Here is a 26,280-nt window from a genome sequence, read left to right as displayed (position 1 = left end):
TTGATGCTATGCGTTTTTTTACATTCAAAACAAAGCTTAACACACCATTGGTTATGTCAAATTTACCCCCCCCCCTCTCTCTCTCTCTCTCTCTCTCTCTCTCTCTCTCTCTCTCTCTCTCTTTCTCTCTCTTTGTTACGATAGAGGGCTCTCACACACTCGCACTCACACAAAATCACACATCACACACACACACATACATACACACACACTTACACAGAATTGAAGGATATTGATGCTATGCGTTTAGGTAAAATACAATATCCGCCAGTCGGACATGACGTACCAACAAACAAAACTATGTGTAACATTGAACGTTTATAACCTGATTGATATCATGTGAGAACTAATCCCGAAAATGGTTGTCTAAAGACAATACCACAAAGTTGAGTGACGTCAATTTCGTTCCTTCAATATATGTCACACAAATTATTAAAAAAAGCTAAACAAAAGGCGCTTTGTATCCGAGTCTAAAGGTGCCCGATGCGTTTGCAGATAGAACATAACTACACAAATCCGGTTTCAGATTTATCATTATTATTTTTTTTTAAAAGGGAGGGGGAGGGGGGGGGGATAACACTCAAAATGAAGAAAAAATCTAAAAAACAACAAACAAAAAAAAAAAAAAAAAAAAAAAAAAAAAAAAAAAACCATTAAAAAAATCTTACAAATAAAAAACAATCAAAGAACTTAAAGCCAGAACAACAGTAACACAAAAGCAAACTTAAAAAAAAAAAAGAATAAAAGCACATACCAAAACAAAACTAAACAAAAAACAAACATATAATGATACAAGCAAACCGTCCAAGAGAGTCTCGTCTTTTCGTGAAAGATCCAGATTTGAGGGCGCTTTGTACCGTTTCTGAATATATATAATATATATATATATATGTCTAGGTGCAAGCCCGGGATGTTTGGTGCCACGGTCTTGTGCGTCTCTTGTAGACAGAGTATGTTTGCCTTGAGGTTGGACAGTAATTCTATCTTTGTTGACGACAGTCCTTCTGCGTTGAAGATAACGATCTTAAAGTTGTCCATGGTGAGGCCGACTGGCTATTCTTTTACCACCCTGACCATGGAAGAGTTGTTGGTGTTGTGCGTGTTGTAGCAATCGGTATCCAGTGATGGATTCCAGGGACGTGAACGCTTTCTACATGTCCCCGGGCCTCTGATTTCAAAATCATTGAGAAGAGACATACAGACGTCCCGAATACGCTCTCTGAGTATCATTTAAAAAAGTCACTAAATGCCAACCATGGAAAAACTCAAAAATTGTGTGCTTCAATTTAAAAAACCGCCAAGCCAACAGGAAACTGAAAATCTCCTGGAATGGGAACATATTGGAGAACAACGCATTCCCGTGTACCTCGGCGTCAGTTTAGACCGCACACTGTCCTTCTCTCAGCACACAAAGAAACAAAATCAAAGGTGGCCACAAGAAAGAACCTCCTTAGGAAACTGGCAAAAACTACATGGGAACAACCGCAGTAGCCCTCTGCTAATAGCTGAATACGCCTCACTAGTCTGGGCAAGATCCTGCAAAAAGATTGACCCTGAGCTACATGACAACTGCCGGATCATAACTGGTAACTCGAAACCGACTGCAGTTCCAGTCCTCCATCGGCTGGCTGGCATTGCACCTCCCCACATCGAAGAGCCACTGCTTCCAAAGCCCAGAAATTATAATCAGGAAATGGACCCAAGGCACCCCCTCCATGATCACAACCCAACGACAAGTAAAGTGAAGTCGAGAAAGAGCTTCATGACGGAAGAAAGCATCAGCCCTGATCATGCAGCTGTATACATGGCGGGAGTGGGACTATCATGCAAATGAAGCCGTTGAAGATCCCAGAGAACTGCCCTACGGAACTGAGGCTCCCCAGAAATGAATGGGTGACACTGAACAGAGCACGGGCAAAATTCAGGAGAACAGCTGGAAGCATGAAAAAGTGGGGGCTGGCTGACACTAGCTTGTGTACATTTGGATGCCGAGAACAGTCGATGGAGCACATCCTTAGAGGATGGCAGGACGGGCCCATCTGCACTGACCATGACCAAAGAGTCTGCTCCCCTGATGCTGTGGAGTGGGTTCGATGTTGGAGCGACAAGCTATGATGTCGATGATGCTATATATATATATATATAGTATTCGCTTGCCTAAGAAGCTCACAACATTGCCACCCGGATATATAACGGACCCACACACAAAACTATGTGTAACCTTTAACGTTTATAGTCTGGCTAATACAGTTTAGTGAGACTTACTCATAAACTCGGATGGCAAAAAAAAAAAAAAAAAACGATAACAAAGAGCAGAGTGACGATATATATATATATATATATATATATATATATATATATATATATATATATATATATATATATATATATATATAACGATTTGGTAGGTACCTAGTCTTGTTTTTTTGTAGAATGTTTGCAGAAAAAAGAAGCCGATACGGCCTTTTCAATGCTCCTGCATTTTCGTCAGTCGACACACACACACACACACACACACACACACACACACACACACACACATTTTATTTCCCATAAAAACCCTAACGGTAAGTATTTGTATTGTAATAACGACACGATATTATCATTATTAATCCATACTTTCTTTTACCACCTCTCTCCTAGCTGTACTTTATAACCAGCTTTGAACACACATCGTTTTGCCTGTCAAAACACTGGTTTGATGACGATAAAACAGTCTTCTTGTTTCCTGTTTATTGATTGCAGTGTGTCAACCATGATACACTGTCAAACAATGAAGGATGACGATGAGGGCAAATCAGCTCAATGTGGCAAATCGATACCAGCAATTTCTTACAGCCATAGTATGAACTGCCCTTCAAGAAAGACACGTATTAAAAAAATTTGGCCAGAAAACTCGTCCTTCAATTATCGATCAATTTAAATGACTCTCATCTTGGCAAAAACTCTCAAACATGGGACCTTGAGAGGTCCTCCTTCAGTCCCAGGTTTGAAAGTTTCTGGACGAGGACAGGATGAGGGTCATTTAAATCGATCGATATTGGAAGTACGAGTTTTCTGGCCAAATTTTTGAAATACGTGTCTTTTCAGAGTACGACAGATAACTGGTTAATTCGATACAGTAAAAATGGTCAAACCATAATCGGCTAAATAAAAAATATGAATAAATCGAAGACAAGAAATCGAGATGTTGTCAACACTTTCTTATATCTCTATTAACAAAAATTCGACAATCCGAAGCGTTAGTCCATATACAACGGTAAATTCTGAAAGAATTGCTTTCTGCTGACTATACATACACATCCAGATTTAAAAATTTACTCACTCAACCTTAACACCGAATACATCCGTATTTTACCCTGGTCACTTTTACCCCATGCCTATTTATTACATTTTTCTCAGACAAATTTTAAGCATAGTATCAAAGTCAAAGCTAATGTTTTTCATTTTTACATGTTATTGACAGTTGAATAAGAATATCTATGCACATGCTCATTTTTAATATATTTCTTTGTCCAATTTTGAAAAGAAGCGAAATTCTCTAGGACTGAATGAGTTAATGTTATACAAAAGTGAACCGTGTATTAAATGACGTCAGACTCGTACACTCCGCTTAAAATGCTTCATTGTCTGATAACTGATTTAATGTCTTACTCTTAATGGCATGATCAATATTAACTTTCCATGTGCTCGAGGTCATTGGTCACATTGCAAAATGTGCTCAAAGTGACCCACTTAGTGAAAAGTGTTCACAGCTTTTTAAATATCTAACATCACGATTTGTCATTGTATTCAGCTTGACACATGGGTATGTTGACAACTTTCATAAACATTTGATAAGATATATCCAATCGTTGGAGAGCAACAAATCATGTGATTGATTCCTGGTTGGACGAAAACATGAATATAGATCGCTCCCATTATTAACAAGAAATGAAGTGAGTAGGAAAGTGCCAGAAGACAATAGAGAATAAAAATTTCGCGGCGGTGATGGGGGTTCGAACCCCTCACTGGTACAACAATTAGCCTGGCCGGAGAGAGCGTGAATCTAGGATAGCTCATACAGCAGAGTCACGCTCTCTCCCCAGCCAGGAGGAGTTCTCGTACCTGTAAGGTCGCGGCTTCGAGTCCCCATCGCCACCGCGAAATGTTTATTTTGTATTGTCTTCTGGCACTTCCCCACTCACTTCATTTCTTGTTATTATCAACATAAGTGCCTGCTCCACTCACTTTTCTGAATTACTCTTAATACTCTTCAACAGTCAAAACGTCACTTCCTTCCTAATGACGCATGGTAACTTAGTAACACTGGCTCTAAACTATCGGAACAATGGCGGACGCCCGTATGAAATATTTCTCCGGCGAGCATAAAGGGTATCCAGAGGGAAAAAAAACACATACATTTGATCATGTTTTGACTTTTACACATTCTGATCACAAGGCATATGAAAAGATCTAGCCAGCATGAAGAATAAAAAGTAATGATTTTCTTTGTTTAGAACCAAGATGGCCTCCGTTGCCGGGCGGCGTGAGATCAGACTACTGAATCCAATTACTTCGACACCACTGGCAGCAGCCTCTTATGGTTCTCACACTACTTTGTTATGACGATCGACCTAATCAGCAAAGCCCGGTCCGCATTCGCGCACCGTCGCGAACCCGCCTGGAAGCATCTTTACAACACACCGTTCAACTAGATGCTCTGCGGTTTCGGGTTCTTGCCCAATTCGGGTACATGTAGGACAGGTGGAAAGTCCCCACTGGCAGGCAGAGTTTCTTGGCAAGATAAATACGCCCAGGGCCATAATTGATTCAAATGACTTGGTATAAAATACTATTTAAAGATTACATGAAAAATACGAAGCTGAGACAAAAGAAGAGGACAATATATATAATATATATATATATATATATATATATATATATATATATATATATATATATATATATATATATAAAAATATATGTGTGTGTGTGTGTGTGCGTGCGTGTGTATGTGTGTGTAGATAGATAATAAGTGTGTCAGTGTAAAAAAAAAGAAAGAGAGAAAGAGAGAGAGAGAGAGAGAGAGAGAGGGAGAGAGAGAGAGAGAGAGAGAGAGAGAGAGAGAGAGAGAGAGAGAGAGAAAGAGTCTGTGAGTGTGTGTGTGTGTGTGTGTGTGTGTGTGTGAGAGAGAGAGAGAAGGGAGGTACTTGCTATAGCCCTATACCTGTTCCAAAATTGATTTCTGTCCCCCAGATAGGGCCGTACACCAGACTCCTATGTAAACAGGCCTCCAACCATAGTGCAAAACAGAAATCCGCGTACGTATAACGACTATCAAACTGTTAAAGTAATGGTAACTTACCAGCTCTATGGTCGACTACCAAATACACATAAACAAATTTCTACAACAAATGCCCAATAATCCATCGAAATAACTAAACTATCTAAATAGACACCATAACATCGTCGCAATAATGACAAAACTATATCAGATAAAATCCCTATGCTCGCTCGTTGGGTAGCACTAAAAATCTCGTCTGCAATACGAGAGAGACCAAAAAAGCATGTGATCAGTTAGGCTGAAAAATTCCAAGTGATTGGTAGCTGGGAAGTTCATCACTCATATGAATTCACAATTCGACCAATTATGTTGTAGAATACTTAGTTTTGTCCTGACTCTGACTAGAGACCTTGGCTGGGAGGAAAACAGTCGAATGTATAGTTATAATTTTGAGAGATTATATTTTTTTCCTTGTAAATCATCCCTCTGTTATGTACTGTTATTTTTTATTTTTAACATATTATGATTTGTAAACATTTGAGTGTGTTCCTCTTAGTGGGATCTTGTGCTGGTGTCTGGGTTAGACTTTTAGGTGATCTCAAACTAAGTACACTGATAGTGTGCTCTTGGAATCTTCTTCTGTTCCTATTTGTACAATTCCCTTTTGTCTTACTTTTCCTCGAGTCCTTGTAATTGTACATCTAGATGTTTTTTACTGTAACACTGTAACACCATCTGGTGAGACCCAATTTGCTTTGTGGATCCTCTTATGGGGGAACACTGATCCTCCAATCACCAAACTGTTGAATGCACAGAAATTTGCAAATCGCTCACCATTGTCGTTCATTTCTCCCATGCCATGACGTCCCATGATACCTTCATAACCTACATTATCCTGTCCCACTTTAGCATTAGCATCTCCCATCAATATGTTGATGTCTTTCCTTGGCAACTTGTCAATGACTTGTTGTAGCAGACTATAGAATGTATCTTTGTCCTAATCTGTTGCGTCATTTGTTGAGGCATAGATCTGTACAATGCTCATGTTGATCTTCTTACTCCATGTTGTAAAGGACGCCATGATGATCCTTTCTCCGTGTTGTTCACATCCTCTCAATGACTTGCTTAGAATTATTCCTACTCCCTGTGTATGAATCCCGTTCCCTCTCCTGAATATAAAATCTTCTCCCCAGACTTGAGGTGTTTCTGTCCGGATTGTATCCAGTGGGTTTCGCTTACTCCAAGTATATGCAGCCTGTATCTTCTCATCTCAGTCACAACTTGAGAGCTTTTTCCTGCTTCATACATGGGCGAACGTTCCATGACGCAATTCGAAGCTGCTTGTTTGGCGAAGACGTCATCGGGTCAGCAGAGTCCCTTCGGCTTTGTCTGTTGTCCTTCATAAATTCTGTCATTTCAGAAACTTTTCGGTCGCCCAAGCAAAAAAAAAAAAAAAAAAAAGGAATATGATGATCTGGCTCCTTTGTCCCACACCTAGGACCAGACGCAAGCAAAAACCACAATTATAAACAGCCCCTCGGAATCAATTGGTCTAAGAATTCACCTTGCAAAGTCAAAGGTCTTGAGGATAGGTACGCGTCAAAGGGAGCAGATCAAAGTAAAAGATCAAGAACTTGGAAGATATAGACACTTTCTGCTATCTCGGGAGTATAATTGACAAGGATGGAGGCACGGAAGTAGAGGTGAAAGCACGGCTGCATTCACATCTTTGAACAGAGTTTGGAGAACTAAAGATATCTCCCTTCGACTAAAGCTAAGACTTTTCAACTCAAACGTGAAGTCTGTCCTACTGTATGGATGTGAAACTTGGAACGCATCACAGGCATGTATAAGAAGGGTACAGATTTTAGTAAATAGGTGCATGTGTAAGCTACTCAGAATAAAATGGATGGATAGAATAAAAAATGAAGAAGTATGGAAAAGAGAACACAGCAGAAACCAGTGGGAGAGGAAATAGGAAGTAGACGATGGAGGTGGATTGGACACACGCTTAGAAAGAATGACTCCACTATAACAAAGAAAGTATTGGACTGGAACCCTCAGGGCAGAAGATCAAGGGGAAGGCCACGAGGAACATGGAAAAGAATTAAAGAAGCTGATATACAGAGAAGTGGTAATACATGGAATGAGATTTTTAAAAGTTAGCTCAAGATAGAGAAGGATGGAAACTGTTTGTCTGTGGCTTATACCCTGACCCAGGGTGAAAAAGGCAATGATGAAAAAATGATGATGTTTTTTACTATCTAATTTTCTTCCTCTTCACTGGCGCTGATATGACCTACATGTGTTGCAAACGCTGTAAAACCCTTTAAAAAAAAAAAAAACAAACAAAACAAAAAACAAAAAAACAAAACAAAACCAGATCTTGTTTCAAAACCAAACTGACCACAGCCATCCTTGACATCCTTCCGCTAACTTTAAAACTGTGTCACAATACAAGGCCGCGACGAAAAAATAAAATAAAATGCGAGTTGTATTTGTTTTCGAAAGTACAACCAATGGTATCTATGTTTCCTTGAGGGCTTCCAACAACAAGTCATTTTTAACTCTCTGTTTGGTGTTCGTCGCCTTGTATTGTGCTGTACCTTTTGGCTGGTGTCATGTCTGGCAACGAGTTTACAAAGGATGAGATCTGTCCCCTAACCCTCTCCTTACCACCTACAGCCGTTTACTGCATTCACTTTAGTTCGACAGGTAAATTTTGCCGGACGCTAGTTCATAACAGATGGCGAGTCACGGCCTGTGCCGAAAGGGAGACTGAGCAATTTTTCCTATTTTTATGATTTTTTTCTCAAGTTCAAAGTGGCGTAGTAAAGATGCTATTAGATGTTGCAATAAGATATTTTAGAGTCATAATAAGTGATTTACATACTTTTATTTGATATAATTTTAGTAGATCATTTGGGATTAGATTTTATAGGAAATAACCATAAAAATGGGTCAGAAATTTTAATTACTTCAAACGATATAATCAAAAATTACATAGTTATCTGAGTTTATACAAATAAATGAGAAATACTGCAATAATCATCAATATTCACAGAGTAGAAATATATAATCAAAGTCGTTTTGTAATGAAGCATTGTTGAGATATCCGCTCACCTGTACAGCAATATCCTTTTTTGACAGCAATAAAAAAAAAATGCGTAATCACCGAATTGTAGGGGTTTGTTGATCAAATGATCACAACGAACTGGTTTTAGTAATGGCAATTGACAATTCTTATGAAAAGATATGTTATATACATTCCTTTGACGTTTGTTTAGATCTAAACTATATATAATAATAATAATAATAATAATAATAATAATAATAATAATAATAATAATAATAATAATAATAATAATAATAATAATGACGATAATAACTACAATAATAATAATAATAATAATAATAATAATAATAATAATAATAATAATAATAATAATAATAATGATGATGATAATGATCATTTTCATGAAAATAATATAGTGGCTATCACCTAAACGCCTGCTAATTTTGGTAAAACGCAATAATTTCTCTTTAAAATATCGTTCTAAATGCCCGTTTAAAAAAAAATTGGAATTCGCCTTTATATGTCCACTCTGACAGAAAGGAAATAAAAAAAAAGAAAGAAAGAAAGAATAAAGAATTTTACTGAATCATTTACGGCCAAAGAATTGACTCATCACCTGTTTCCGAGAGTTTTCTTTAACTTCCCAACGCCCCAAATTACTATCAATCCATTCAATATAATTTACTCCTCCCCACTCCACGCTCTCCGGCAATTTCCTTTCATGTCCCTCAAACTGCTTTCTTGTCATGGAGCGTCCAATCAGCTTTTTACAATTACCCATTTCCAATTGGCTGCTGAATAAGGAGAATTCTAATTTCAATTGTTCACCACTCGGTCATCAGCAAAGTCAAGAAAGCTCCTCCTACTCAAATCACACATACCCACGAATATGATAGGCCTTGTAGACCAGTCACTGGTCTTTGATGTTACACAACCATCCGCCAGCTTTGATCACATCGCTTTTGATGATGTCACTCAATATCTGTCTTCTTCTCTCAACCCCGTTGACTGTACCACGAGTCAACATAAAAGAATATCGCGATGAGGTGCGAATCGTGAAGATGGAATGACGTAGCCGTGTTAAAGATATAGGTTCAAAGTTCAATTGTCAGAGAGAACTGATGAGAGATCAAACTGAGGTGGTAAAATGAAAATTGTTTCGTGGTAGAACGTTGCATAAATTAGTTTTATGTACACCAATACACACACACACACTTACACACACACACACACACACACACACTCTCTCTCTCTCTCTCTCTCTCTCTCTCTCTCTCTCTCTCCCTCTCTCCAGTGCTGCGACAAAAAAAAAAAAAAAAAAAAAAAAAAAAAGGACGCTGACCAGATAGCTCATACTATTTAAAATGGAAATTTGTTTAAAATGGTCTGCTTATTGAACAACCGAAGCATCGTGGATAACAGAAATGATCATTGTGAATCAGTTGGAGCACGTGATATCGATGCAATACTAATACTAGTCATAATCATATAGTATCAGTATATTTATATTACTCTTGATCACCACTGTAATAATATCATTAATAATAATAATAATAATAATAATAATAATAATAATAATATAATAATAATAATAATAATAATAATAATAATAATAATAATAATAATAATAATATTAATAATAATGATAATAGTAAAAAATAAATAATATCCATTTTTTGACAATAAAAAATCGTGATAAACGCATTGAAAAAGATTGGGGGGGGGGGATTAATAATCAGATAATCAAAATGAACTGTTATTTTAAAATAAATTGACAATCATAGGTAAAGATACGTTATAAGTATTCCTTTGAACTTTGTATAGACGTCTAGATCTTAACACATTTTGATACTTTTTATTAACATACGTAAAACCTCACGATTATTGTAAGGAACAGCTGATTGTTACATTTCACAGAAACAGCATCTAGTTAACCAACGTTCCTTTTTTCTTCTTTTCACCGTGGAACTTCACTTCCTGATTCTGAAGCAGTTTGCATGAAATGTTTTTTAACAACATATCTCATTTGAGCCCTTTCACAGCTTATTCGGCAGAGTCATTGTCTACTGATATATAAGAAGTCACTGGGCAGAGTCCATTTGCCATTTGCATTGAGACAATGCTTGTTTTCAGTATGACCATTCATCTGATTAAAGAAAAAAGATCATTAGTTATTATTGATATTGATGATGATGATGATGATGATGATGTTGATAATAATAATAATAATTGTAATTATAAGAGTTATAATAATATTATTGATTGTTAGTAATAAATACGATAGTGATCGCCTGGATGCCTGCTAATAAAAATAATGTAATAATTTTCCTTTAAAATATAGTTCTAAATGCCCGTTATTCAAAATGGAAGCCGCCTATATACCCACTGAAATATTTTTAGCAAAAATAAGATAGAGAAAGAAGTTTACTGTAGCATTTGCGGCCAAAAAAAAATTGATTTATCACCGGTCTGCGAGAGTCTTATTTGACACCTAGACAACGCCCCAAATTACATTTCAAATTTACTCCATCTCTCCAGCAAATTCATCCCATGACCTCCAAACTGATTTCTATCCATGAAGCGCCAATCAGATGTTTACAATTACCCATTCAGGTTAATTTTAAATAGAAAAATATACAATTTTGACCAGCAGTTAAGCTTAATAGCCAATATTCTCAACACAAACATATAACATAGAAACGATTGAGACATTGAGTATGCTCCGGTGTATGGGGTGAATTTTTAATTCAGAAAAGTGAGTGGAGCAGGCACTTATGTTGGTAACAACAAGATATGAAGTGAGCGCGTGTGCGAACGAATCGGCGGTCTCAAGAAGTGGGTGAGAGAGGGATCTAGAAATGACTTGGGTTTGAAACGAATATTTTTGTGTTCGTGGATAGCTCACACGGTAGAGCCACGCTCTCATCTGCCAGGCGGAGTTGTCTTACCAATAAGGTCGCAGGTTCAAACCCCACCACCGCCGCGAAAATTTTTTATTCTCTACTGTCTTCTGGCACTTTTCTACTCACTTCATATCTTGTTGTTACCAAGGAATTTACCCAATGGAAACCGTACGGTGCTCTTATTGGCTAACCAACCAGCGGCCTCGGTGAGAAAAATATCCGCCATTGAGACGTTGGCTGGGAATCGCGTTACTATAGTAAACAAGCGCTGATCGGCCGTTCATGAAAATAAGTTGCTGCTCGCTCGTTTAACTCAAAATTATTCAAAACGATCTCTCTAAAATGATATAAATGTGACTTCTTAAGGTTTTCTTCACGGTCAAAACCACACAACATTCTATTAATGATTACGTCCGAGGCAAAAAGGAATATTGACAGGTCGACCGAGAGTTGAACTCGTGAGACGACAAACATCAATGCGAAGTGTAGCGAGAGTCAAGCTATTGTTTGTCTTGTCCTGTTCTATATAGAGAAAGGGATAAATAGTATAGCCTCGTGTGTGAGTGGTTGCGTGTCATAGTCATGTTTTTAAATTGTTTCTGTTGTTTATGTGTGTAGTGATGACTCTCTCACACTCAATTTCAATGCCGAAAGAGGAATTCTCGCACACAAGAAAGGGGAATTGGGGTGGTATTTGGCATACATATTGTATAGTATCTAGTTCTAAATAGATAACTGATTAGAATTATATTATGATATATAAACACAATGCCAAATACAATTCCGAAGTTTCCTTATTTCAAATGAAGTAAAGCTCCAAAACCTAATGGTAGTGATTATAGTACTGGTGTTAGTGGGTGATGTGGTGTTGGTGGTGGTTGTAGTTGTAGTTAGTAAAATGTGATGATGATGTGGTGGTAGTCATGATTGTAATTGTAGTAGTAGTGGTAATGGTAATGATGTGGTGGTGGTTGTAGTAGTAGTGGTCGTGATGATGATGTGGTGGTGGTGTTTGTAGTAGTAGTGGTAATGATGCGGCTATGTGGTCTAGTAGTATGACACTCGCTTTCGGATCGGAAGGTCCTGGGTTCGAGCCTCGCGTTCGGCGCATAGTTGAGTCCTTGGAAAAGGCTCTTTACTCACATTCTCTCAGCGTACTCAGGTGTAAAATGAGTACCTGGCCGTTAACAGAGTTGTCTTTGTCCGAAAAATTGTAATATCGCCTAACAGGCGTCATGTCCCGTCCTACATGTTAAATGTTGACCAGGGACCCTTTGTAAAGCGCTTTGAGCACATTTAGTAGATATTGCACTATATAAAGCTCAATAAAAAAAAAAAAAATTCAATGATGATGATATGGTGGTGGTGGTTGCAGTAGTAGTAGTGGTAGTGATGATAATGTGGTGGTGGTTGTAGTTGTAGTAGTAGTGATAGTGATGATGATGTGGTGGTGGTTGTAGTAGTAGTGGTAGTGATGATGATGTGGTTGTGGTGGTTGTAGTAGTAGTTGTAATGGTGATGATATGGTGGTTGTGGTGGTTGCAGTAGTAGTGGTAGTGATGACGATGTGGTTGTGGTGGTTGTAGTAGTAGTGGTAATGGTAATGATATGGTGGTAGTGGTGGTTGTAGTAGAGTGGTAATGGTAATGATATGTGTGGTGGTTGTAGTAGTAGTGGTCGTGATGACGATGTGGTTGTGGTGGTTGTAGTAGTAGTGGTAGTGATGATATATGCTGGTGGTGGTGCAGTAGTGGTAGTGATAATGATGTGGTGCTGGTGGTTGTGGTAGTAGTGGTAGTGATGCTATTGTGGTGGTGGTTGTAGTAGTTGAGGTAGTGATGATGTGGTGGTGGTTGTAGTAGTAGTGGTGGTTGTGGTTGTAGTAGTAGTGGCAATGATGATGATATGGTGGTGGTGGTTGCAGTAGTAGTGGTAATGATGACGATGTGATTGTGGTGGTTGTAGTAGTAGTGGTAGTGATGATGACGTGCTGCTGGTGGTGTAGTAGTAGTGGTAGTGATAATGATGTGGGGCTGGTGGTTGTAGTAGTAGTGTTAGTGATGATATTGTGGTGGTGGTTGTAGTAGTAGATGATGTGGTGGTTGGAAAACACATTACAGGTTATTATAATACATGATTACACACATTCTCTAACTTCATTTTTTGACAGCTTCATTGTGCCATAAATATACGCAACAGTTCTGAAACATGTTATTGTGGATTTTGATATTTTTTGTTTTTCTTGTGTCGTTATGTTGACATAGAGACCGAATGAATGGTAATGACTACATTCTCAGCCAACAATAAAATGGCGCTGAATGCTTTCATTGGTGGACACTTTTTAGGCTTCGTATGTATTCTCATTCGTTTAATTCTATGGGGCAAACACAGTTACTTGAACAAACACCAAAGCGTTTTCGTGGCTTTGGACGGGACTTTTCCTAGGGGAAACCACTCTGTAAGTGAATGGTAGTTGTTTATCCTGACAACGCCGTCCGCTGGAGGTAGAAAAGTTAAAGTGGGTGTTTTCCGATTTCTCTGTTTCTTTTCTTCTCGGACGTAGGCCTAATACGTACCTAGACCTAGGATGTTGTTTTCCCTTCTATGTTGAATGTTGTTTTGACTATCATTCAAAGCAATGTCCTAAGCAAAACTAAGTTACAAAACATGCAACGCGCAACAATGTCATTCTCTGCATTTGACTGATGAAGACCACGGCACTGGTACAGTACAGTCGCATTCCTTATAAAAAAATAAAGTAAAGAAACTTGTTTATATTTCTCTCTGAAGCCTGATCTGAGCATTCTATACTATTAGGCACTTTGGTAAAAAAAAAATCAATTTGGATTGAGCTCAATGAAACCTATTACTATTATATCATTATAAAGTGCTTTTCAACACGATTCTAATGATACCAAAATTGTGAAGTCTAGGGAGACCAAGATTTTGGTCTCCCTAGCCAAAATCGACCAATGGCTAGGGAGACCAAAATGTTGGTCTCCCTAGCCTTTGCCTTTTTTTAAAAAATTTTTTTTTTAGAGAGAGAGAGAGAGAGAGAGAGAGAGAGGGGAGAGAGAGAGAGAGAGAGAGAGAGAGAGAGAGAGAGAGAGAGAGAGAGAGAGAGAGAGAGAGAGAGAGAGAGAGAGAGAGAGAGAGAGAGACGCCCAACACAAAAATTATTTGAATTTTCATTTTCTTTTTTGTTCTTCAATTTTCTCTTATGTAGTTCCAAAAAATCCGGTTACTTTTCTGGGGGGGGGGGGGGGGGGGGGGGGGGGGTTACTTACTGTTGAGTACAATGCAGTACAACTACGAATACAAAGCCATTGTTCGTAGAGAGTTTTATGGCACTTGCAACTATTTAGGTCACATTAGTGGTAGTAAAAAGGAAGAAAATAAGATAGTTTTAAAAACACCATCCAAGTTCGGCGGCTTTTTCTCTTCGATCTTGTATCTTGGTCTCCCCTGTGCCCAACACCTTGGTCGTTTGTGGGTCATCAGTTTATGATTTTCTTTTTAAAAAAAACTGAATTAAATTTTGTGTGGGCCGATAACTTGCAATCTCTTCTCTGACATTTTTTGGTGTGGCCTGGGGGGAGGGGGGGGGGGGGGGCTGATTATTACCTTAAAAAGAACCACCACTCCCTACACATACACCCATGGGAAGATTGCTAGCATCACACCAACCAATGCAGTCCTTACTGCCACTCGCAACTAACGACCTCTCACACAAGGGATCATCATCTATCACCATTTGCAAGATCTCACGAACTCTGTGTTTAACTTCCTGGCCACTAGCTCATCCCAGTTTGTTTTTTAGCCAGCCTCATAAGATAGCTACATGCTAACCACAGCCAACCAGCCACAGGACAAGCATTGTCTTCATACAGTCATTGCCTGTATTTTCAGAGGTTTTTTTCTCCCTTATTTTGCTAGCAGACACCGTAGTGTCTTTTATAAATTTACAATATTCAAACCAAACATTAATGTTTCACCTTTTAGCAGTTAAAATAGTATTCATTGTGAATTTACATGTTAATGTTTCACCTTTTTAATAAATTTACAAATATTTTTTTCTTATTTCTCAGATTTGTCAAATATTGATGAGGAACACAAAGTTTAAATAAAACAAGCAAACCATGGTATTGGTTGTAGAGGATCAAATAACCTTGTCAACAAGGTTTGGCAGCTCACAGATACAACTTTTGCTTGGTGACATAACCCATTTACCTGTTGAGGAGAAAGTTGATGTTATTTTTACATCTGCTTTTCCAGGTTGGCATTTTTTATGAAAGTTCTAATTGCAGTTTACACAAGAGAACTTGATTGAATATATGGGACAATTTTTTTTCTTTTTAAGTTGAATTTTTACTAGGCGTTGGAAATTGATTTTTTCAAAAATCCTCCAGTTATAGTTGTTGAGTTTTTCATTATCTGAATTTATATCCTAAGAGAAAGACATTGCTTTGCTTTGTGAAATCTTCATTTAATCATAACTTTTTAAGTTAAAGAATAAAACTCCCCAATTCATTAAAAGTCCCTGAAAATCAACGCCTAGATAGTGGATGCTATCTACAACACTTAGCAAGTGTCCCAGGTGGTGGGGTTTGTTTCTCTGACAAACAGTCATGACTTGGCACTTAGAAGGATGGAATTTCGTTTGCCATTTTTCTGCCCATTGTGATAATGAGTCAATGTCACATTGCAAAGATATCGGATCTTCAGAATTAGGTATTGTTCAGAATATTAGTCTGCAAAGAGTTTTAGTTGGACTTTATGTGAAAGATTTTTCATGATGTCATTTATATTGATAAGGAAGTATAAGGGCCCTAAAACTGTACCTTGTGGCACTCCAGATGTTCAGTGGCAAAAGTCTCTAGACTGCCCCTCTAATTTTACCTGCTTCGTTCTTCCTCATAACCAAGTCTGAATCCACTTAAAAAGTTGTTGTTCATATTCTTCTTGACAGTAACAATTTTCGCAAGAATTGTGATGACTCATATTTCTAATGCTGACTTGGTCCAGCTTTAAGCGGAGGTGTTGGTGTGCTACGGTGTCAAAAGCTTTGCAGAAGTCCAAAAGTACAAGGTCTGTTTGGTGTTTCATGTCATACAGTTGTGTAATGGTCTTAAGTGTGTTTATTAATTGTGTTTCGCACAATCATTTCTTCTGGAAACCATGCTGTGAGTCTGAAAGGATGTTGTGCTGTTCAAGATGTTCCATTACATGAATGATGTGTTCCATGATCTTACATGACACTGAGGTGAGATATTTCGGAAGGTAGTTGGATGGTTGATCTCTTCTTCTCTTTTTAAATACTGCACTGATATTTACATGTTTCCAGTCATCTGGCACATAACCCTCATCGTTGGTTGTTGAAAGATTTTGGTCAGCTATGGAGCAGATTCTTCTGCAGTTTCTTTTAATACTCTGGTTGGTATATTATCTGGGACACTTGCTTCAGTTGCGTCCAAAGAAAAGAGTTGTTTTTCACTCCCTTTTCAGAAATAGTTACAGATGACATAGAGCTCTTATTCAGGGATTTTCAGTAGTGAACACACTTTCATACTGTTTGTTTCATATGTTGGCAATTTATTTTGCATACATGGTTTCTGAGCCATCACTGAGATGCAGAACACTGATACTCGAGGCATCTTTACTTTTTGAAGATAAATCGTTTTGTTAATTTTGCATCTTTCTTATCACTGTTATGATCTTTATCAAGCAAGTTGTTGATATTGTTGTAGCATCTCTGCTTTATTTTTATGAGACATTTGAAATCAGTTCTAATAACGTCAATATCCCCATTTAAAAAAAAATTAGTATAGTGCTTGGGTTTTTGTGTTTTCTTTTCAATTTTGCCCTTATGTTGAATAATACAAGGTTGTGATCACTCATTCCACGCAATACTTTTGGTGTAGTCACAAGATTTGGATTAGAAGTCAAGACAACGTTTAAAATGTTGCTATCCTGGGTTGGTTCATGGACTATCCGCTTGAAGTTGAATGAATTCGTGCTTAATTTTACTCCTTGTGTTCTAAAGCTGTTTTCCATGTTGTGGTTTCTTTTTAAATTCTAGTGTATGCCAGTCGATGTCTGGGTGCTTTAAATCTCCAGCAGCAAGTATGATATTAGTAATTCAGTTTGATTTCCTTGCAGTTCTCGCATTGAGTTTTTTAACTGTTCTGATACTGATAGCCCACTGTTTGGCTGTCTATAGAAACAATTGGTGAAGATATCACCAAATAATTGGGACACTTTGCTCCATTTGATTTCACATTCAACGCTTGTCTCTTTTTCAACTGCTTTTGGTGGCAATAAGTACTCCTCCCTCACATTGAAGATTTGGAAAGTTTTATCAAGGAAAATTGTTCCTCTATCATTACTTGTCTGAAAATCAGATCCATCTGTAGTATTACCAATTTCTGGTAAGACTTATATTCAACAATTTTCTTTTAAGGTTATGTAGGCTTTTTGTACAGAATAAACAATACAAGACCTCTATTTGGCCTTTGTTTGTTCACCTATTTTTCAGATATAGATCTCTAGCATCTGTATGATTTGAGTGAAAACCAAGTTTAATATAAAATTTAAATGATAACATTTATGAATTAAAGTTTCTTTTCTAACTCATAGCACTTTAAAATAACCGTAAACATTCTCCCCAAAAAACATAAATTCAAATCATATGAAGTGCCTATCAAATAAGGTTCAACCAAAAATGGGATGATACTATTATAATTACCTTTTCATTTTCTCGAGGTCATTGTCACATTGAAAAATGTGTTCAAAGTTGACCTACTTAGTAAAAAGTCACATTTTGAAATATCTAACATCAATAGGTCATTTGTTCACAGCTCGACTCATGTGATGTTGACTGTCTAACAAGCTTGTTTACTTTTAGAATATCCATCATTGGAGTCAACATAATCATTGATCGATGAATCATTGACAAAAAGTGAATTTGATTGTATCCAATTGAGTAATGAGTCAAGATGTTGAAAAGTAATTATCCATAGGCAAACTTTTATCTCGCCCAACAACTTAGACAATCTTAGGAACATCCGTCCAAATTTTTGCTAGACTATGTGTAATTTTGATTTTAAATTCAATATTATTTGAAAGATGGTATAATGAATAATGTCAACATCTTTTTTTTTCCGTATTCAGGAGACTACTCTCTCGTCAAAGGGACTCTCATTCATGCTTTGCATAGGAATCTAGACATCAGTGTGAAAGCACTTGCAAGGGACAAGGAGCTGGATTTGACAAGAGTGTATTCCTGTTGGATGTCAAAACCTCTTCCAGCTGAAAAACCCTATCGCAGACTTGTTTGCTTTGAAGTGTATGTAATTTTTGTTTATGAAGATTATGATATTTTAAAGTACTGACAATTGCAATGATAATGATGGTGTGATGATAATGATGAACGATGATGATGATGATGATGATGATGATGATGATGTGATGAATGATGATGAATGAATGATGATGATGATGTGATGATGTGAAACTAATGGTGATGATCATGTGACCTACTATAAATGATACTGACTTCAAAACCTCCTAAGTCACATTCTGATAGAAAATGAAATGAATATAGTGCATCTCACAATATTGAAAAGGCAATTAAATAATTGCTCTGTACTGTGAGTAGTATCCTATTTGTTGTAGACTTTTATTGCTCTTAATGTATTTTATTACGGATGTTTGTTAGAATGATGCAGTGATAAGTTCATCAGTACAGCAATACAATAAATTACAATGCTAATTAAAAAAAAATTCAAATGTTTCAAAGGATGCACTACCAATCTGCAAGTGAGCAGATTTCTATGATGTTCCGTGCCATCATGCCCATCTTTAATGGAAATGAGAGTACAATCATCACCCCACCTTTGGCAACAGGCTGTCAGGTTGGTCTCTAATTTTTTTTGTTTTTTTTTTTGGTTGTCCTTCAGAGTCAATGGGCCCATGGAGCTGGAGTTTATCCTGGTTTTTATGGCGTGAAATGGACAATAGCAGTTGCTTGCTATCCTTAGGATAGGATGCTAGTCTTTCCACCAAATCTAACAGGAGCTGGAGTTTATCCTGGTTTTTATGGCGTGAAATGGACAATAGCAGTTGCTTGCTACCCTTAGGATAGGATGCTAGTCTTTCCACATCTAACAGATCTACCACACTGGAGGGGAGAAATTTGACTCCCGGTTTTTATGGCGTGAAATGTACCAATAGGTCAGCTTGGTCTTGCTACATTAAGGATATGAGTCTTTAGTTTCTACTCACCAAAAATAATAACAGTGAGTCTCGAGCCTATCATTGGTTTTTGAGAGGTGAAATGGACAATAGCAGTTGCTTGCTACCCTTAGGATAGGATGCTAGTCTTTCCACCAAATCTAACAGGAGCTGGAGTTTATCCTGGTTTTTATGGAGTGAAATGGACAATAGCAGTTGCTTGCTACCCTTAGGATAGGATGCTAGTCTTTCCACCAAATCTAACAGGAGATGGAGTTTATCCTGGTTTTTATGGCATGAAATGGACAATAGCAGTTGCTTGCTACCCTAAGGATAGGATGCTAGTCTTTCCACCAAATCTAACAGGAGCTGGAGTTTATCCTGGTTTTTATGGCATGAAATGGACAATAGCAGTTGCTTGCTACCCTTAGGATAGGATGCTAGTCTTTCCACCAAATCTAACAGGAGCTGGAGTTTATCCTGGTTTTTATGGCGTGAAATGGACAATACTTGCTACCCTTTGGATAGGATGCTAGTCTTTACACCAAATCTAACAGACTCCGCTACCCATTCACTGCTGGGTGGACAAGGGGGGTCAGAAAAAAATCTTGACTGCACCCGAGATTGATCTTGATCCCTTTGTGCGTGAAGCGAGTGCTCTACCAACTGAGCTGTCAGAACCCCTTTGGTCTCTAAGACCAATCATATAATGGAAGAGAAGCTTCAATTTATTTTCATCACATCAAAGCCTAAAGATAAATAAATTGAACATTGAAATAGTCTAACGAGCCTCATGCATTGTGTTTTCTTGACCGAGGGGCAAAACATCATTTGTCCTTGTAATTTAAATGATGCTGCTCGAAGCTCAACGGAATAAATAACAATGTGAAATTGAATGTAAGCTTTCAATTTAATACATGAAAACATATCATGTGCACGTTTCGGGTTTTCCCTTTATCAATGAAATACGATGAATGAAACACTAAACACAAATAAGATGTATGCGAATGGCGCTGTTACCATGAATAAACAAAAACATTGGTGGGGCAGGAAATAGTATGCTCCTTTGTAAGGAGCATGAATTAAAATAGAACAATAGATATTTATAAAAGGTGTGCAATTAATTAAGTCAAAAAGTTTTTATTTATTTACCTTAACAATGCCATTCTCACATATCTCATTTGTCAGTAGTGTTTAACTCATCGGTGTGTTTTGTTGATAAAGGTGAAACCCGAAACATCCACAAAATCCGTTTTCATTTCTTAAATTTAAGCTTCATTCAATTTCACATTGTTATTTATTATTTTGTCTTTGTAAGTATAGAGAAGCTTTGATTTCATTTGATGATTGTTATTTATTTCCTCAAGCTTGGCTCAGCGGTACAGTCTTTGCTTTGTACCTGAAAGGTACAGAGTTCGATCACCCGCAACTTGGCTTTGAGCAAGTCACCTTGTCCTAGTTCAATTTGCAGCACTGCATTGTGGCTGACATCTGGGTTATTCCAGTTTTTCCTCGGAATAGACCCTGGAGACAAATTTCCCCTATGGGATGAATAAAGAGAATTTTATTTTATTTATTTATTTCAAGCAGGAACATTTGAATTATTATCACGTTGATCTAAGGAAAACAAAATAGAAAAAAAAGTTAAAGATATTTTTATATTTTACATTTCTTATTCATTTATTTGTGGAATTCACAGATTTTAAAATTTTATGTCAAAGCTATTTTGATGTTTTTCTTGTTGCTATTTGTATGACGTTGAAAAAAACCTGGCATATGAATTTCTCTACATTTTATTTTTTAAATGATAGAATTTAAAAAAATTTAATTCTCTAATCTACTGACGGTCAAACAGTTTTGTTTCAATAAAATGTCCAGCTGTAAATGGTGTGAGTTCAATTATTGTGTATCTATATAGTCCTGTGGTATGACACGTGCTTTTGAATCGGGACGTCATGGGATTGAGCCTCACTCTGTGCATAGTTGAGTCCTTGGAAAACGCTCTCCACTCACATTCTCTCACCATACTCAGGTGTAAAATGAGTACCTGGCCGTTGACAGTATGGTCTCTGTCGGAAAAATTGTATTATAGCCTGACAAGCATCATGTCTCGTTCTACAGTTACATGTTACTGTTGGTAAGGGACTCTTTGTAAAGCGCTTTGGGCACAGTAAGTGGATATTGCGCTATATAAGAGCTCAAGTTTTATTTTAGCAAGTTAATAACTACACTCCAATCCTACAATGATCGATGAGGAAGACAACGAAGATCTGGTCGATCATTGTAGGTTGGGAGCGTAATCGTAATAGTGTCGTGATTTTTAATTTTGTTGATTTTAAACATTTTTATTTTTATTTTTATTATGTGAACCGCCGCAGAGCATGATTAACGTGGATGTTTGGGCGCTATATAAATTAATTATTTACTATTACTATTTGCTAATCGTTAACATGCTATTTATTCAATCATTACTTGTCCAGGGTGTTCCTATGGAGCAGATGCTCGGTGTCATGGTCAACACTGCGTGCCATTGGATTAAAGCTGGACTTCCCCTCAAGTGTTTGAAACTGGTTCTTTTTGCAAGAGATGTTGAAATGGCCAGAGCGAGTATTCACACCACATCCATTCAGTTGTTCAGCACATTAAAAAACAAATGGCACGCCAAAGAGACCAAGTTGGTAAGCTGTGATATTTATAGAGCTTACGATAAAGATTAATCTTTTTTTTTTTCATCTTTTTCCTTTTCTTCTTCTTTGTTGTTATCGTCATTATAGTATTTGTTATTGCTATTATTATTATTATTATTATTATTATTATTATTATTATTATTATTATTATTATTATTATTATTTATTATTATAATAATAATAATAATAATAATAATAATAATAATATTATTATTATTATTATTATTATTATTATTATTATTATTATTATTATTATTATTATTATTATTTTATTATTATATTATTATGATTGTTGTTATGACACATTTGTACACAAAAAAAATTAGACACATGAAATTATGTACAGGACACAGAAACTGGGATTTTTAGATATCTTTTAGTTAGAGTCATTCGTGTGAGTGTCTTGTGAGAGCTTACTTCTGCATTGTCGTTCGGTAGGTTGTTTCAAAATTTGATTGTAAAGAAATGAATGAATTTTGGTATAATTTGTTTTTTTGTGTTATGGTGGAATTATTTTGTATCTTATGGCCCTCTGTTTTTCTTTTTGCTAGATTTATATTATTTGGCAAATAAATCAAAATATTTTGGTAGGAAATTTTTATGGAACATTTTGCTTTAACTCTCGTTTTTTGTGTTTTAAGAGTGTTGTCACAGTAAAGATTGTTCACATTTATTTTATTAAACTTTTAATTTAGTAAGAACTGAATTCATCTCACTCCAGTTAATATTTTGGTAGGCTTAGAAAAACTTTACCTTCTAATATTAGATCATCTTTCCTTTAATACCCTTCCCTCGAATTAATTTCAAATTAGTGAATACTTTTCATTCTACCTTCTGTCACGTAGCCACTGATTATAAAAGCTGACCGATCTAATCTTCCTCACTCTTTTCTCTCTATAATTTATGTCCGGACGGCCAGCCATTCCATCGCTCACATTATATATATATATGTATATATATATATTTAAAGATTTTTATCTTTTGGGACTTTGTGGATATTTTGATGAATTTTGATTTCCACCATAAAGACGCCGGAGCTTTTGCCTTTACCAATTCAGCCACTGAAGGATCAAGGATCAAGCCTGAGCCCGCTGTCGGAGGAACAATACAACCTTTCTCGACTGGAAGTGGAATCCCACAAACCTACCCTTCTGATATTATATTGTCATAAGATACATAATATCTGCATAGTTCTATTTGTAACTGCCGTAATCATTATTCATCTCATTTAATTAAATTTCATCTTTCTTTTTTATATCATTTTAAACAAATTGTTAATTGTTCTTCATTTTAAAGTAACTAGTAAATTCTGGGGGCCTTATTCTTCACCTTTATTTTATGCATAGTCGAGTAGCTCTTAATACTCATTTTAGACCATGACAAGTGTCAAGGCCAATTGTGGAGACAAAGTTTGATTCACTGGTCGATCGAGAAAAGCTATTTGTTATGCGCCTTACAGCTCTCATTTGAATAATTTCTAAACTTGTTCTTTCTTGTTTGAGATGGGGGTCCTACACAACATTGGCATACTCTAAAATAGGCCTAGCAAGTGTTCTATAACATTGCACTTGTGTATTTGATTTGCAGTCTTTAAAATTGCGAGGAATGAATGTGTTTAGTCTATTTGCCTTTGAGGTTACGTTTGATCTGCGCATTCCCCATGTCATGTCCCCTGTCCCCTGTTTCACACCCAAATAATTTGCAGAGTACTTGTTGAAGAGTTTGGTTGGGTAGTTGATAATCATGGGATATTGACATTTCTAGACATTGAGCTCCATTAGTCAGTTGCATTTCCATTCGTTTAGCAACTTCAGATCATTATTGAGACATTCAATGTCTTCATCGTTCTTTGTGCTCCTGTATAGCATTTGCCATCTGCAAAGAAGCATACATTTTTGACTGTTTCCACTTCCCACTTAAAATTCTGTAAATTCTTTACTTACTTACTTATCCGAACCAGCGACCACCTGAGCTCTAGCCCTTCGGTCTTGTGCCATGACGTAGAAGTTAGACGTCTTTTGTAGTTGTTCCAGGTGACTATAAAGTGTGTTACTGATGCTTGGATTTGGTGGGAGGAATGTGCATCTCAGGTCTTCAAGAGGTGGAAATTCAAGCAAGTGGCTGTGAATTCTTTAAAATTCCCTTTATTGATCTCAAAGGGGAAATTTTGTCTTTTGGGTTTCTTCCAAGGGAAGTTTGGAATAACCAGACATCAGCCGCAGTGCAGCACCGCGCACTGAGCTAGGAGAAGGTGACTTGCTCAAGGCTACACAGCGCAGCAGGTATTCGAACTCAGTACCTTTTGGGTACAAACCAAAGACCATAACGCTCTCTGAGCCACACTGCCCCCTAATTTAATTGCCTCTGCATATTTGATCAAATCTTGGATGACTATTTTTCATAAATTAACTATTTCTTTCAGGCATTCAGCAGAAGTTTTGACATCACTTTTAGTTATCATCCGAATGATAAGGATTCAATGGCAGAAATTAGAAAAACCATTCAAGGCGAAGACAAATCACTGGCCATCCATCAAGATGTCTTTACAATGAAGGCTGATGAGTCTTGGCAAGATGAAGTCTTTGATACGATGGCAAATTCAGCAAGGTAAAAATAAAACATTGATAAAGAAATAATAATGATGATAATTTAATGATAAAGCTGATGATGTTGATGATATAATAATAATAATGATAATAATAATAATAATAATAATAATAATAATAATAATAATAATAATAATAATAATAATAATAATAATAATAATAATAATAACAATAATAATGATAATAATAATAATGATGATAATAATAATGATAATAATATATAATAATAATAATAATAATAATAATAATAATAATAATAATAATAATAATAATAATAATAATAATGATAATAAACAGTGTTGCTTATAGAACGAAACATGACGCTTGTTAGCTTATTGCAGTTTTTTCCAACAGACAATTCCAACAATGGCCAGGTACTCAATTTACCCTTGAATATGGCAGAGATATGACAGGTTTTCCAACCCGTATGATTTCTCATATTTTGATACGCTTTGAGTTCCAAAATATGATAGTATGGGAATTTTACTGAAATATGCTAAATGCAGAAAGTCAGAGTTTGTAACAAACAGGAAAAAAGAAAAGTAGAAGAGTTGAAGGCTATTAAATATTGTCTTCATCGAGATGAGAATCTGAGTTGCTAGACAGATGATTGACATAGGAATTGCAAGATTTTCCCACCCTCTACCAGCTTGATAAGTCTCCATAAATTCAGTGAATGGTAAATTTGAAATTTTGGATGGTTGCACATGTTGAAAATGTGAGGGAAACTATAAGAAAATTGGCATAAATATCAGGAAAAATATGATTAACCTCTTCAAATGGTTGAGGTTGGTTGGCAAGTCTGATATGGTGAAAGAATGTGAGTAAAGCGCCTTTTCCAAGGACTCAACTATGCGCTGAGCGAGGCTCGAACCCAGGACCTTCCCATCCAAAAGTGGATGTATACCACAAGAGCAAATAGCCGCCCTCTTAACAAAGAGTAAGTGATTTGATTGGCACAATGTTTTTTTCCTCAGTTTTAGACCAGTAGATATTTGATGTTAACATATCCAAGTTTTGAAGCGGAATGACTGGGTGGGGATCCTGACCTCCCATAGCGGGCAGGGAGGTACATACTGTGTCTTCTATCCCCTTATATCTGTTTTCCAACATGCTTTCTATCTTTGTCTCGGAATGAGATTACTTGGTTTTGTCCTGGCACTGGCTGGAATCCTAGCTGGGAGGGAAACAGTCAAAATGCATATTGTTTTGGGAGATGATATTTTTTTCCTTGTAAATAATCTCTCTGTTATGTATTATTATTTTTATTTTGAATGTATAATGTAAGCATTTGAGTGTGTTCCTCTTTGTTGGATTTTGTGCTTGTGTCTGGATGAGACTTGTAGGTGATTTCAAACTAAGTACATTGGTGGTATGCTCTTGGAATCTACATCTGATCCCTATTTGTTCTCAGTTCCCCTTTGTCTTACTTTTTCTTGGGTGCTTTAATTGTAATTCTAGAACTTTTTACTATCCCATTTTCTTCCTTTTTACTGGCGCTGATATAACC

General features: G+C 36.7%; 1 protein-coding gene across 1 annotated transcript in view; it reads left to right on the top strand.

The window, feature by feature from the left end:
* The first annotated feature begins 13,776 nt into the window (after positions 1–13,776).
* LOC144964309 (uncharacterized) overlaps positions 13,777–26,280 on the top strand; it is a 36,440-nt gene continuing 23,936 nt past the window's right edge. The window contains exons 1-6 of the mRNA XM_078898407.1: positions 13,777–14,003; positions 15,334–15,520; positions 18,416–18,590; positions 19,044–19,158; positions 21,958–22,155; positions 24,587–24,771. Coding sequence (XP_078754533.1) covers positions 15,385–15,520; positions 18,416–18,590; positions 19,044–19,158; positions 21,958–22,155; positions 24,587–24,771 — 809 coding nt within the window. The 5' untranslated portion in view covers positions 13,777–14,003; positions 15,334–15,384. The remainder of the gene's footprint in view (positions 14,004–15,333; positions 15,521–18,415; positions 18,591–19,043; positions 19,159–21,957; positions 22,156–24,586; positions 24,772–26,280) is intronic.

Source organism: Berghia stephanieae, chromosome 2, assembly GCF_034508935.2.
Source record: "Berghia stephanieae isolate SIO BIC M18660-M18661 chromosome 2, UCSD_Bste_1.3, whole genome shotgun sequence".
Taxonomy (NCBI): Eukaryota; Metazoa; Mollusca; class Gastropoda; order Nudibranchia; family Aeolidiidae; genus Berghia; species Berghia stephanieae.
Note: the sequence above shows the minus strand (reverse complement) of the source record. Positions and strands in the feature narration are given on the sequence as shown.